The sequence below is a fragment of the Corvus moneduloides genome, chromosome 4 (assembly GCF_009650955.1).
Source record: "Corvus moneduloides isolate bCorMon1 chromosome 4, bCorMon1.pri, whole genome shotgun sequence".
NCBI classification, from domain to species: Eukaryota; Metazoa; Chordata; class Aves; order Passeriformes; family Corvidae; genus Corvus; species Corvus moneduloides.
This window is the reverse complement of record NC_045479.1, coordinates 29662045-29677045: the sequence shown is the minus strand read 5'-3', so window position 1 is coordinate 29677045 and position 15001 is coordinate 29662045. Positions and strand designations below refer to the sequence as shown.

The following is a 15001-nucleotide window of genomic DNA, read 5'->3' as shown; positions in this document are numbered from 1 at the left end:
CCCACAGGGCTTGTATAGATGAGTGTTAGTGATGAAGCTCTCCAGTGGTGCTGGGGCAAGCTTTGTTCTTAAGGTTGAATAATCTATCAAGAAACAAGTCCTTTCCACTTATGCTGCTCAGTATGGCTCAAATTGCTTTTCAGCTGTGCCCAGTGCTTTTGTTGACTTAAAGTAAATGAAACATTACCCTTTTCTAATTAGATAGGTTAGGAGATGTTGGTGCTACTTCCTACTAATTTAAAGACTAGAACTAATTTCAAGAAAATAAAGTTTAAAACCCCACCTTTAAGTAATTAATTAATCCAGAATTTGATTTAATAAGGAAGGAAGCAACTGAGGGTTAAGTGACCCAGTTGGGTGGGCAGGCAAAGGAAATCAGCCAGCATAGAGTAAGTGGTGCAGCCACTGTGGGGGTCATTGGGGAGCAAAGGTTTTTTCTTCTTGACAGGCAATTGCAAGCATGTAATACACCCAACCCCCTTCTCAGTCATCTTTAGCAACGATTCCTGTGAGTCAGTGCACTGGGTGTAGCTGTCCAGGTGCTGGCAGCGGGGTCTGCAGGAGCCTCTGCAGGGAGAGGCCAGGGCTGCCCTGTGCTGGATACAGCTAACACACCACAGGGCATGGCTCAGTCCAGCTGCCAAACAGGGGCACCTCTGAGAAAGAGGATTTGAGATGGGGCAAAAAATACTGCATAGGCAGAGGATGGGGGGGAAAGAAGTGGGCAGCAGCCATGTGAACACCAAGTTGAAAGCAGAAGGAGGGTGAGGAGGTGCTGCAGGTGCCAGAGCTGAGATTCCTGACGGCCCCAGGAGGAATCCACACCAGCAGGCAGGCATTTCCCAGCAGGAACCTCAGCCTGTGGAAAACCCATACTGGGTTTATCGAAAAGGACTGCAGCCCACGAAGAGGACCCAGCCTGAATCAGGGAGCAGGAACAGCAGAGCCCACAACAATTGTTACACACTGACCACCATTCCCCGAGGAGGAGGTAGAGGAGTCAGGAGTGAAGCTGTGAAGTTGAACCTGGGAAGAAGTGGGGAGTGAAGGTGGTGTTTTACAGTTTTTGACTTTGTTTCTCACTATGCAATTTTAATTGGCAATAAATTAAAATCTCTTTTGCTCATGATGGTAACTGGCAAGCACTCTTCCCATCTTTCTCAACCCATGAAGTTTCTCTTTTCTTCCCCAACCAGCTGAGATGCTGGGGTCAATGAGGGGCTGGGGGGGCACAGCCCACACCAGTTATCCACAGAGTAGGTCATCAGGTACAGAAAGCCTTGTGGAGAGGGCAGCTTTGCTAAAACACATAAGCAGACTGGAATAAAAGTCAACAATTAATTAGCAAGATACAGAAAAAAGCCACAGCCCCAACCAACTCTCTTTCTAAAGTGCACTTGCCAGCTTCACATTTTTGAGACTAGGTTCTGGTACATTTTACCACCTCCTAAAACCTGTGCAATCTCAAACTTCCAAAGACTTTTAAAAATCTTGCCACAAGAGAGCAAACAGCCCATCTCAAACCCTTATGAGAACATCTTGTAATGAACCTCCACAGCAAAAGAGATTTTTGTGACAGAGGGCCCTCTTCTTATGGCTGAGTTCCCTTATGGGTGAGATGTCATTTGATTAATGTAGCCTTCCAATTTTTATATCATGTATCATCCCATATTGGAATACAGCAATGCTTTTTGCATACTCATGTATATACTTATGAACACTTTATGAATGAAAACTATAGTCCTGACTGGTCGTACTATTCTAACTTGTCTTATGAAAATTTAAAAGAAAATAGTACACGAAAAGTGCATTATTTGCCATGCAGAGACTGCAAAAGGATAATGTTAGAGATGAGAAATCTGTATTTCAAATGTGTATTTGTATTCTGCTGAATGACACAAACATGAGCAGTAACTACCACGGGAATTGTTACGCTAAAAAGAGTTTGAGAGCTGCTTATGTGACGACAGGACACTGACGGTATGAGAAAAGCACAGTATCTTGATGAGATCAAGACTTGTCACGTATTCTGTCCTCTTCCCAACATTTTCTCACTTGTTTCCCTGCCCCCAATTCAATAAACTAAACTACAGCTGCTATAGGAGGCTTTTATTCTGAACAAAACCAGTGAAAATACAGTTTACACTGAAAGCCCAAGCTGAGACAAGTCATGTTGTTGCTGTTGTTACTTGCTGGCTGTTTTAGGTGGGATCCACTCGTGTATCTTCTTGCGAGTAGTAGAGTAAGGCACATACTGCTCAGGAGTGCCACTCACATTGAATTTATGGTTCTCCCAGATAAATTTACGAGCGACTGGTGGATGAGTAGTTGGAGGGTCATCTGTCATTGAGTGCAGCCAGCGATGCCTTAAGAGGAAAAAGACATATTGATATTAAGGAACATTACATGACAAGGCTATCTCCTGACTCACAAGGGTCCTCCTCTGAAGAGACACTAAGTATTTATTCTGAGAAGGGAGAAAAATAATTTTAATCCAGTGTGACTTTCAATGAGACAACAGGATATTAATTAGTTTCACAAACCTAACTGATAAACAACAATTCTGCCTCCAAGCAGTTCAAAGCATACCTAAGTTCAAATTCCTGTTCCTTTGTACGTTCAGGTTTTGGGCAGAGTATGTTGTCACTTGTTTGTACAGCCTTCACCAAGCAGCCAGGTCAAGGCAGGCACTACAAATGGCAAAACCACGAGGTATGGTTTTGTTGTCTGGGCTTTTTCTTTGTTAGGTTATGAAGCTTTGTTTTGTTTTTAATTACCAGAAGACTACACTGCACAACAATTTCAATACCATTTTCAAAGCATACATGAGGCTACTATTTGGGATACAGATTAATGACGTAAGTACACCTAAAACAAGCATATAAATATTTACTGACTGCACAACACAATGATTAATACCAATCAGTAACAGGGTAATTATCAAGTGATTACAGTGATTAGCCTTTACCTATGAACTAAATGTCAATCTTTCTCGGTGCAAGCAACATTAATGATCAAGCAAAGCATTTTCTCTAACAATTTACTGAAACACTGCAGCAGAGACCAACTGAATTGATTCCATCCCATTCCTATTTCAGTGCCTGAAGCAACTTTGAAATCTGAATTACATTTTAATCACCTGTCAGTTTACATGTACTTCCTACTGTGTGTAGTTACGACAAAAGTGAGGTTATGACATTTTTTGCAAGCTTATGTGTTTTTTTACTGAGTAGAATTAAGGAGACTTCTGCTAATCAGCTTTTGCAAAGACTTGACCTAAAAATATGAAGCTCTCTTCTCTAGTTCTATTAGAAAACCTAAAAATTGCATTTTCAGCCCTTAGCAACAAATCCAGCACACTTCATTTATACAGCAAAACAAAACCACTACAGAAGTGGTGAGAAATAGACTGATAGGTATATTGTAAACATGAAGAGCTCTAGAGAAGGCTGGTAATCTTTTCCAACTGCTTCTTGACATGTATTTTTAAAAAACAGAGAAAAAAAATCTCAACTTTAGCTATAACTTTAATACAAAAATGTCAATTTTAAAAAAGTGTCAGCCTGAAGTTCTTTTTCTTGAAGTAAAAAACCAAACAAAACCCCCAAACTGAAGCCACACATTGTAGGATTAAGGACTGCCAGGAAACTGGCTTGAATACAGACGGAACCATAAGATCATTTAAAACTAAGAGGAAAAAACTGTGTTTAGAGGCAAAGAACAGCTTCCTATGGGAAAAATTATCCACTTTGGAAGTTATACACATGTTCAGATGAAGTGACCAATGTAGTGTGAATGTGAAGGCGATCCAGCTCTTCCTCTCTCCAGTCTCCTTTGTAAATCTGGTCTCATTCAAAGTGTACATTTCCCACTGCTTTTATGTTAAAAAAAGGTAAGTGGCAAATGACTTCTGTCTGGAAAAAGGTGGCCCCATAGCACTACTAATCACAATGTGGTCTGATGATAGAGAATCAGGTCTTGCTCAGTTTTAAACCTAGTGTTTTAAACCAGCCTCTGAAATGCCCTGGCCACATCACACAAAGCTCTCACCTTAGGTGAACTCTCTTGCCCGATTCACACCTGTCAGAAGAATTCTGTGCACTACTGTGCTTCACATCACCTCAGGTATCACGTGTCCTATGACAGCCTGCATCAAGGTTGGCAGAAGTGCTGCAAAAAAGCTAACCTGACAGAGGGGGGATCCTATGCTCACACCCAACAAGCTCTCCACTGCTAACACAGAAACACAGAGTGTGTGGCATGAGAGAAAGGGCAAAAGAACAGTCCATTCTGCTAGTACTGACTCTAGAACTGCATTTCAAAACGCTTTGGAGTATCACTCCAGAGGAGCCTCAGTTTTTCAAAACTGCTTACTGTAACATATTATGTTGGTTTTGGCCAGGGTAGAGTTAATTTTCTTTTTAAAAATAAAAATTAAGGCTCTTACTGCAATGTGCAAGGGACATTAATAAAGTGAATTTAACTCTCTGTGACTGTGCTGCTTTGGGCTGGGATTGAGTTAATTTTCCTCAGTATGGGGCTGTGTTTTGGATTTGTACTGAACACAGGGTTGATAACACAGAGATGCTTTTGTTATTGCTGAGCAGGGTTTACACACAGCCAAGGCCTTTTCTGATTTTTGTACTGCCATGCTGTCAAGGAGACTAAGGGTGTACGGGAAGCTGGGAGGAGACACAGCCAGGACAGGTGACCCCAAGTGACCAAAGGAATATTCTATACCACATGGCATCATGCTCAGTATATCATGTAGGGGGAAGGAGGAGGAAGAAGGGGATGTTTGGAGTGGTGGTAATTGTCTTCCCAAGTCACCGTTACATGTGATGGGGCCCTGCTCCCCTGGAGATGGCCGAACACCTGCCTGCCCATGGGAAGCTGTGACTGAATTCTTGTTTTGCTTTGCCTGTGTGCAGCTTCTGTTTTCACTATTAAACTGTCCTTAACTCATGAGTTTTCCAGCTTTTACCCTTTTCTCCCCAGTCCCACTGGAGGGGGAGTGAACAAGTGGCTGCCTGGGGCTTGGTGCCTGGTTGGGGTTAAACCATGACACAGGCAACTTACAACACACATTCACCTAGTGATGCTTCTGGTAACAGTGGATAAGAATCCTGCACACAAATCCCTATTTACACACGTGTGATCATGCCTCACCATCCTCATGCTCCCCAAAAGTCACACACACCACCAGGACAAACAAAAAACTGTCAGACAGAAATCCAGTTACCAAGGCCCTGAAAGACAGGCTGGAGCAAGCACAGCACTAGAACTGTATTAATGCTCAGCTAAAATCAACTATATTCCAAGCCTGCTTGATGTCTGGCACCTCTGTCATTACAAGTGTACTTGTCATACATTCATTCCTTGAAACAGCAGAAAAGTTTCACAGTATCATTTAAGAGTAGCTTTACCTGTCATTTAAGCTATTGTTTTGCAGCTTTTTAAGACTAAATTCATAAAACCTTTTAAAATACAGCATTTTTGAGAAATAAACATCTTTGGGTTTAAGATTTTCTGGATTTCTGTAACATCAACATGAAACCAGGCTCAAATTTAAACAGATCAGCAAAACCAATCCTTGAATCACATTTTCTCACTGGAAAGTAGAAATAAAATTGCTCACTGACAAGACATGTCAGTACAGTCATAGGTATTGAAATACATGAAGAGATTTCAAAAGTTTGTTTAGAAATCAATCCACTATGAATTATATTTAGGAGTTTCAGGGCTTAACCTGGTCACAAAACATTCCCCTTAGAAGCACAACATGTGACTTACAAAAGCATTTTTGGTTTGCAGAGTCTGTTCTCTCAAACAAAAGCTCCCACTTTCCACTTAAAATCTTGATAACTTTATTTTGGGAAGACTTTCCCCTTGACACCTGCCTCAAAGAATCCTTTGAAGCTCTGATATCTCAGACTCTACCCCCAGATGCTCAAGAAAAGCTTTTCATGCACTAGATTGAACAGCATGAATAAAGAAAGAGATGTGACATCCTGCAGATGGCCAGATTTCTATACAAACTCGGCCTGTAAATCCATGCGTGGAAAAACAGGATTCAAAAGCAATTAATGACTGAAAACCTACAAAGAAGCAGATAACTTGCACAGAGCACACAAATATCAGGAGGATGCAAGCAGCTCTGAAGAGGCTGAGGCAGCTTGCTGAATCAGAGAGCAGTCACTAGAAAGCAGACTGAGCCCAGCAAAGCCTTTGCACTTTTTCTTGAGTAAATGGATAAAAGACACCTCAAAGTATCTTCAAAAGCTCTCAAGACTATGAAGAATTTTTTCCCAAGTTTTAACAAATATTTAAAAGCAAACTGAAGCTACAAGGGACCGGAGCCAATTCTATGATGTACAAGCTGTCAAACAAGAACTGATGCTACACAAACTCAGCAGCCACTACCATATGTGCATCTGCAAGGTTCAGGCACAGCCTGCGTCAGCTCAGGATGTTTGCCAACGTGTTAACATCCACTTTTTGCCACAAGTTAACCATGCAGTGAGACAAGAGAAATGAAGATGTGGGTTCAGGTCATAAGGCAGAGAAGGAAAAAGGGACACCAAATGTGTTTATTTGTTTACATATGGGAGATAACGAATTTCTCATGCAAGCTACTACACCACAGCAATGAGATGGCATTCAATTTAACTGAAAACACCAAACTAGCACTTAATCAAGTTATAAAACTCCACAAATTTATTGTGAAGCTACTAAAAGGATGGAAATTTTCCCACTCTCCTTCCTTTTCTATTCAATCTTTTTGTTTTGTTTTCCTTGAAGGCAGACTTGAAAAGCAGCATTTTTACAGGAGAATTGCAAGTTTCCTTACATTTTCTAGTGTGTTGGCACTTAAAGTCTGAGGTGCTACATTCCTCCCTGTCAGATCAACTAAAGAAGATGCAGACTATTAAACTGACGGTAAATTTGCAATACTTCACTATATGAAATAAACACTCCTGGAGCTCCTTCCAAAGATGGCAGATTTGCACCAGAAGGAAATAAACCTCAAAGCACAGGATAGACACTACAAATACACAGGACAGTGCTGGCAAAATGAAGCGTCCCTACAAAAGGAAAAAACTATTCTCAAACTACAGTTCTTCTTTCCCCACAGGATGACACTGAAAGAGCAATTTATTTTTAACTACTGTGTACACTTACACGAGCTGTCAATTTGTTTTTTTAAAGTATTTGGCCAAAATGCAAACCGAAGTACATTGAACCAGAAATACACGAAACAAATAGCTTAAACACACAGGCCAAGGATTAGAGTGATGCTGCAATGGAGACATCAATGAAAGCACTAAACAGAGTCCACACAGGCATTGCTATAAACGGATTTAACTTCTATTGTTTGTATGTTCACAGAGCACACCCGATCAGTGTGTTCAAAAATGGAAGCACTGAGTTCCTGCAAACAGCATACTCTGACTAGTAAGAGACAAAACAAGTATTTGGTTTCTCTCACTGTCTAAAAGTGAAAAAGATGACTTTGTGTAGGGAAAAAATTGTGCCAAATATCTTGTAAAGCATTAAAAGAAGATTAATATTCTTCATTCCCAAGGCAAGTATGGAAGAAATTTTTAAAAATCTAATTAACTCGTCTCCAACAAAGTAGATACCAACATCTGGATTTTGGAGACAAAAAAAGAAAACCCAGAGTGAAAAAGAAGTTAAATAACAACTAAATCAGTATAAACTACAAGCCTACATATTCTGGTGTGGAAACATTTTTAAAAAGCAACAGTCTCGATTCCCTGAAGAGTAGACATATGTCAAAACAACACTTTGATTTCTTTCATACTGTACAATTTCAGTACATCCTTTGTCAAAAGACATTACAGCAATTATTTCAGAATACTGAAAATACTCAGTAGCTCCTAAAACAGTATCACAATACGTTATTACATATAAGATGTTTTTTCTTTCTGTTTTTTCTTTTTCTCTAGTATCTGAGAGAAGGTAAAGGGCAGCATTTTTTTCCCCAGTTGTTTTCAGAACTTTTCAACATACCAAAATGCTTTTTCCCAGTTCATCATGCATGAGCTTCACTTAATTGTACTTGAACAAGCATTCATATTCCACAATCCTGAAGGCACACTGCAAGGAGAGGATACAACAACATACCCACAAAATTTCACTGAGCTGAGCTAAATTAACTGAACCCCAGAGTAAAAAATCAGTGTTTAGAAAAAGCATTCAGATCATGCTCACCTCTAACAGCGGTACTTTAAATACTTCCCAGTTGACCCAAGGATGACAAACATGTATCATACTGTTATACTGTGCATTAATTACTCTCTTTGTTAATATAAGTAATTTCACACAGTTTAATTTATTTCCAACAAATTTCTGGGTCCAAAATAACCACTCATTACCTGTGCAGCTGCACAACTCTAGTGTTACACTGACAGTGGCTTGTACAATATATTGCCAGTTTCAATTCAGAAGTCTATACCATGTTAAAAATGTAAGGCACTATAGCACCACATAAAATTTTTTAAAAAGTCTTAAAAGACAGCATTTATTCCCAGTCAAAATACTTGTATTTTTAGAGATGTCTCTAAGCTGTATGGAAATACACAGCAGTAATGTAAATGTGTCACAAAGCTAGGATTCCTATATAAGAATGAACATATGTTACCATGGGACATACACATTTATCAGCAAGAAACACCACCCCCACTTTATTTTCCCCCACCCCCCAAAAAATCCAAATCCACAAGCCTGAATGGTACTGCACAACTAAGTTTCCTGACAAAAATACCTTCGAACACAAGACTGTTTACCATTTTGTGCCTCATTACACTCACCAGTCTTGAAAATAATGAAATCTTTACTGCTTCTTTTAAAGGAATTTTTCCCACATTGATAGGAAGTTTTTCTACCTCATTAATTTCTGTGAACTAAACAAGCTACTTAACTCTTGAAACTTCACTTTGATTCTCAGGAAGAAACCCTTTACTGAGGTTTGTAAATGGCAACAAACATCACATAAACCCAAGCAAAGGAAAAAACAAAACGAAACAAAACCTATGCCTCAAAATAAAGAAAATCTTAAAAGCCAGCACAGTCTAATACTGGATAACAACCAGAACCAAACAACAGTTATGCAGAGAGCAAGGCATGAACATCCTGGTGTTGGAGATTCTAATGTCACTTCCAAAAACAACGCCATTCAGTTCTTACCAAATAAGACAGGAAAAAGCATTAACCACATTAAACATACTATAAGGCTGGGAGAGCTTGAAATAAAATTGACTGCCTAGAGAGTCGACCCACGCATTCTTCAAATGTTCCTGTGAGAGCCACAGTTTAGGAGATTTTATAATCGGTCCCAGCCTTGGCACAGAGCATTTGTCACAGGAGTAATAAATGTCAGTGTTTGCTCAGTCTTCTCAAACACTTCTCTCTTCGTATCACCTTTTGCTGCTTTGGGGCTGAAGTGCTATTCCTGTCCCTGAAGAATTGCACAGAGATTGTTTTTACTAGGATACACTGTTACTTTATGTGGTCTGAGTTTTCTAGGAAAACAAAAAAAGGATCAACAGCTGCATGGCCAGAGACCTTCTGGAACTCAAGGCTGTACAGAATTATTACTGAAGTGCACAAACAGAAAATAAAACCTCAATAAAAATTATAGTCAAGGAGCAGTCAACATATGGAGCATCCTGGCACTTTAATGTTTACAACCACATCAATGTATATAAACTGAAACAATTATGCTGTTAGTGGCTGTGGGTTAAGGAATGCTGTTCCACCATTGCCATATGTTTCTTAGTTTCTTGCTTATAATGAAAATAACAAATTTTTTACTTCTGGTGCCCAAGGCTTTGCCAAGCCATTAACAGAGAATCACAAGTAATAAAGAAAATTAGAAGACCATCTTGACCTGCTCAATCTGGCTGGCAAAATGCTTTTCTCAATCCAAAAAGCAATGAGTGCCTCTGCCAGGACAGTGAGCAACAAACATGAATGCAGTTCAACATTAGAAGTGACCAGTCTGACAAGACAGCTACATCCATGAAATTATTTTTTTTTAATATTCTGCTTTGTAAGATAAGAAAATATAAAGCAACTACAATGAGAATCTGTCCACATTATTAAGCTAAATCATTTACCATTCAGGGGGCACCATGCTTCCATCAACTTCCCAAAAGGTATTTTTGCCATTCATTTCATCAGTATATACAACCCATCTGTGTCGACCTTAAGTAAACAAACAGAAATATCACATTAGTTCAAAAAAGTAAATTATTTTCACATAAAGGAGAGAATTCAGGAAAACCAATGGAAAACGTTTTGAGTGATAGTATCTACCACAATGGGCACTTATTTTAAAGCCAGCACAGCTTTTTTTTCCCCAAGTTGTCTGTATTTCCACTGTTACTGTAGTTTTGGATGACTGAATCTAATACTCTCACAAAGAAGCAAATACTGGCTATTGTATAAGTAATGGGAAATAGGGACTTATGCAATTTTTAGGCAGAGAAACAGGTTTGGGGATTTTTTTTCTCTGTTATGAAGAGTCTTTTCCCAAAGGACATTGCCACTTATAACCTAAGAGTAAACTAAATTTCAGCTATACAAAACTACCAAGCAATGGTAACCAGCAAGTGCTTTCCCTGGTTACCCTACAGTCAGCAGTCAGCTTGGCCTGACCAGCATGTCAATTGCTTATGTGTCACCTGTGTTGCTTTAGGTGCTGCCTTTTTAAGCACTCTACAAACTTGATTTAAAATCCCATTACTTAAGGTAATAGGAAGTTTAAGCTAATCTGTGCTCTTTGCCCTGAAGTGATCATGTAAGTGAGTAGAGCTGTGAGGCAGTTATAAAAGTAGTTCTCCTTCTCTGCCCACCTGTTAAACTACCAGCCTTTAGGTCAAGGACCAAATTCAACTCTAAATCACATGATCATATAGCTTTACCTACATGGAAACCATCTAACTGGCTTTTATTTATCCCATATTTATTGTTTCAGATTGACTGTGTTTGCAAATGAATTGAGGGATGCTACAGAGAAACAGAAGCTGTCAAAGCATTTCTGTGAGTTCCTTGTCTAAGACTCACACAAGTCAAGTGCAGGGAAGTCAGGCAGGCAACAAGTTGTATTTCACTAGCAGAAAGCACACAAGCTATGTGAAAGCTGCACAGTTGGGTGGGAGGTGTTCACATTAGCACACATACCAAAGAAGTTTCTTTTGTCTTCATAGTATTTGTTTCCATATTTGTCAGTTCCTATCAGATTACCAGTCTTCAAATCATTGACCCTGTGAATTATCAAAACAACAATTTAAATTGGCATCCTCTCAGAATGAAATTGTGGCAGAGGTTTCTTAGGGGCTAGTAAAAACCTGTACACATGTATGCAAAGATATTTTTTTAAAAAACTATTCAAGCTTAAGGATTGTAAAACAATCACCATCACCAATTCCTGCAACTAATGTGCACCCCACTGGCAGGATGATAAAACCCATACAAAAATGCTTTCAGGAACTCTTACTTATTTAAAAGCTCATTATAGTGGAAGATAAAGCAACTCTACAATTTAACACCCATAAAACCTTAAATACTGTGGGAGTCCCAGAGTCACATGTTAATCCACTTAGTAGAAAATGTTACCATCCTTCTCAACTGTTAGTAGCTACTATTTCAGCCTGAATTGCTATTTGAAGTGGTCAGCACTGAAGCAGCACAAGAGACTTCCCATGGCTGTGTGGGCAGTAACCTCCAAGACAGGAATAGCAGTATTTTAGGCCATTGCAGCTGCTTGCCAAGGAAATACATGCTAAACCCTACACTATAATTGTTACTTTCTTGCTTTTGCGTAAGTGTGAAAGATGCAAGCATTCACCCTGCAACTCCGTGAGACTTACATTGACCCAGATAAGGTATATACGAGTTTTAACTCTTTATAAAGAACATATTTTAACATTATTGTAGAGATCAATAATTAAACTGAGCCTATGATTTACATGCTAATGATAAAACCTTAAAATGAACTGAAGTGCTCTTCTCCCTCTATATCTACAACTTTGTTTTTCTTTTTACTGACATTCATCCCAGGCAGAATTAGATAAAGAAAAGTTTCCTCTCAAAGGTTTTAGTTGTTTGTGGTATTATGCACACTCTCAACTCAATCCCAAGTGAGAAGGAATGTGGTCAGATGAAGATTTTTTTGTTGTTTTTTCTCCCAGGGTGTGTGAAAGTGACAATCGTTCCAGCAGGTACTTGTTTTAAACCTCTGTGGTGGCAGGCAGAGAGATTCTCTGACACATCTCTCCTCTATCGAAGAAACACTTAAAGATCTCTGGCTCAGCTTTACAAGCCCAAACTCCCAGCTTCAGAAAAAAAAGAGCCATTCCACTGCTGCTCTCCCTTCCTTTTTCCCTTCCCTTTCTTTAAAGTGTTCTTACGCCCTTGTCCTGACTTCACGCTCTGAATACTGATATCAGACACTGAGAGGTATTTATGGCTTCCAGAAAATATTTTCCAGCCAATTTCACTGAGTTTTAAGTAAAGAGAATGTTTCCAGCCACAAAGGCTCTTAATAATTTGACTTCATAACATATAAATCTGCTGCAGCTGCCTCAGTGAAAAACACATAGAGAAAAGCAGGGAAATTCAGAGAAACAGTCTCCTGACTTGGATAAATAATTTTTTTCCAGTTATCAGTGATTACTTCTTAAAATCAACTGTTGCAAGAAAGAACACCTTGATCACTCTTCATTTAAGTACTAAGCCTATTCCTTTAGCTGGGATGGATGATTTAATGGCTTGAAAGGTGAGCAGGAGGCAGCAATTGTGTTTGTGGTTGGTGTGGTTACGAGGATCAGGTGTGATTCCCCACCTAACACACCTAACTTCAGTCTTCTGAAGGAAAAGAAGGACAGCACTGTCTCCAGTCTTGCCTGCCTTCTTTTTCTGTGTGGTGGAAAGGTGTCAACACAGTCTGCGATCTTAGACTCACAAACGATCTCTGAGGAGACATTCATTAAGCTGTGCTTAGGAAGAGGCACTCTGATGAAACCTAATACTCAAACTCTTCCACATGTTCATTTCCCCAGCTCCATTTCTTCTTGAGAACTGTCAGAGTAATAACTACAGCCTGAGAAGGAAAACAAAGAGGAGAAAACAACCTGGAGGCAGGGGGAAGGTGTGTGACAGAAAATAGTAATTATAATAGCAGTAAAGCACTAGCCAGGGAAACCATGTATTGTCTTACTGCTCAACAGGTACTAAAGCCACTATATTAAAATACTGGTGAGGCCTGATCACAAACTGTGTAAAATGTTATGTTTAACTTTTCAGAACAGATCAATTTAAGCCACAAGAAATAACGGGAAAAGGGCTATGATGATTGGGGGGGGATCTGGGAGGAAGCTTTCAAGAAGGCTCAGAAAGCTTGGCTTGTTTGTTCTAACATAAGAAAGCCATTAATATATGGCAGAGAATTTTGTCTTTGCAAATCACCCCTATCCCATATTCCTGACTTCTCAATATTGATTAAAAAAATAGCTTTGTAGCATGTGGTCAGGCCTACAACATTCACTGTATATGTCCTAATACTTTTGCCAGGATCAACTATAAATACAACACGGGTTACTGACACTGCTGAATTTGGATCACATACCATTTAGACTTCCACCCTACATTTCATCAAGGATTTGAATGCAAAAAGAGTGCCCTAGTAAACCTGCAGCTCCTATTTGGGAGCACCTTCAAACTTGCTGTATCACAGTGCAAAATACAAGAAAGATGAGATGTGAGTGAGAGGAAAAAAAAAACAGGAGAAAGTTTAATGTGGGTAAGCGTAAGGTTCTGTAGTTGGGGAAGAAAGTACTCAGACATGAATGGAAACAAAGGCTGCAACTAATTTTGCACAAAATGCCACTGGGGCTGGAGGGCATCCAAAGCTGAGCATAGGTCAGCAGTGACAATCCATTGCCAAAGAGCAGAGGTGACCTGCAGTTTGAAGTGAATTAGAAGAAATAGAGCCAGTAAGGCAAATGAAGTAATTCTCTTGCTTTACACCACGGGATTTCAGCAGATGCACGGCTCCCAGATTTGTGCGCTTTTAAGAAAACCACTGCCAACCTGAGGTGACCCAGAGCAAAGAGGACGATGGCGTACGCATAAGCATCGAGTGCAGCTACAGCAGAGACACGGCTGTGGCAACAGACCACAGACCGCGGCTGAACACCAGGAACACCTGTCCGGGCAACACCGACAGCTCAGCATCCAGGAACCCTCCAAGGTGCCTCAAGAAGAGAAAACAGCCGCGGGCCCTGCGTGGAGACCGCTCTGAGCACAGCACCCAGTACCGACCGGGACGCGCCGCCTCGGCGGAACGCACGGCGGGCGGGGCGGAGCGGGCTCTTCCCGAGGCCTGCCCGGCCGCGCGCACCGCCCGCCTCAGGCAGCGCCCCCTCAGCCGCGGCAGCGCCCCCGCAGCCCCAGCCCCGCCGGCGCCGCTTCGCGCGGGGCAGCGCGCCCGCCCCCGCCCGGCTGCCCCCGCCAAGGTGACCCCGCGGGGCGGCGGTCGCGCAGCGGGGAGGCCCCGCCGCCCGCCGCATTACCTGAGCAGCTGCAGGATGGCGCCGCGGGCGCCGCCGTGGCCGCCGATGTGCTTCAGCGCCCGCTTCAGCACTTGCACGTACTCCGCCATCTTGGGGCGGGCCGCGCCTCGGGCCGCCCCGCCGCCCTTGGTGACACCGACCGCCCGGAAACGGAACCAGCGGGGAGATCCGCCTTGGGTATTTCTTAGGTTGCTCAAGGGTATTTTCTGATGAATACACTGCGATTCGGCTCCCAGTCTGCACAGCCTGGATTCATAGAACACTTGCCTAATGCTTCCACGTGAAGGTCAGCAAGATACAAAGAACTTCAGGACAGGGAGAAAAGCCTCTTTATAATAGAAATGTTTCCTGACAATCCCTTATTTCACACAGGTCACAAGATCTGTGGTGAGAAAAGAGTT

The 15001-nt window shown here is 41.1% G+C and overlaps 1 protein-coding gene across 1 annotated transcript; it reads right to left on the bottom strand.

Moving 5' to 3' along the window:
• Positions 1 to 2093: 2093 nt before the first annotated feature.
• NDUFA12 (NADH:ubiquinone oxidoreductase subunit A12) lies at positions 2094 to 14730 on the bottom strand. The gene is made up of 4 exons (XM_032106133.1): positions 14601 to 14730; positions 11209 to 11291; positions 10143 to 10230; positions 2094 to 2366 (listed from the first exon to the last, which is right to left on the bottom strand). Exons 1-4 carry the CDS (start codon positions 14687 to 14689, stop codon positions 2186 to 2188), a joined length of 441 nt encoding a protein of 146 aa, XP_031962024.1. The 5' UTR covers positions 14690 to 14730; the 3' UTR covers positions 2094 to 2185.
• Between the last annotated feature and the right edge of the window lie 271 nt (positions 14731 to 15001).

Coding starts and splice junctions, on each gene's coding strand:
- NDUFA12 (XM_032106133.1), bottom strand. CDS start 14,689: ATGGCGGAGTACGTGCAAGTGCTGAAGCGGGCGCTGAAGCACATCGGC. Junction 11,292..14,600: donor GCCATCCTGCAGCTGCTCAG/GTAATGCGGCGG, acceptor GATAATTCACAG/GGTCAATGATTTGAAGACTG. Junction 10,231..11,208: donor AGACAAAAGAAACTTCTTTG/GTATGTGTGCTA, acceptor TGTTTACTTAAG/GTCGACACAGATGGGTTGTA.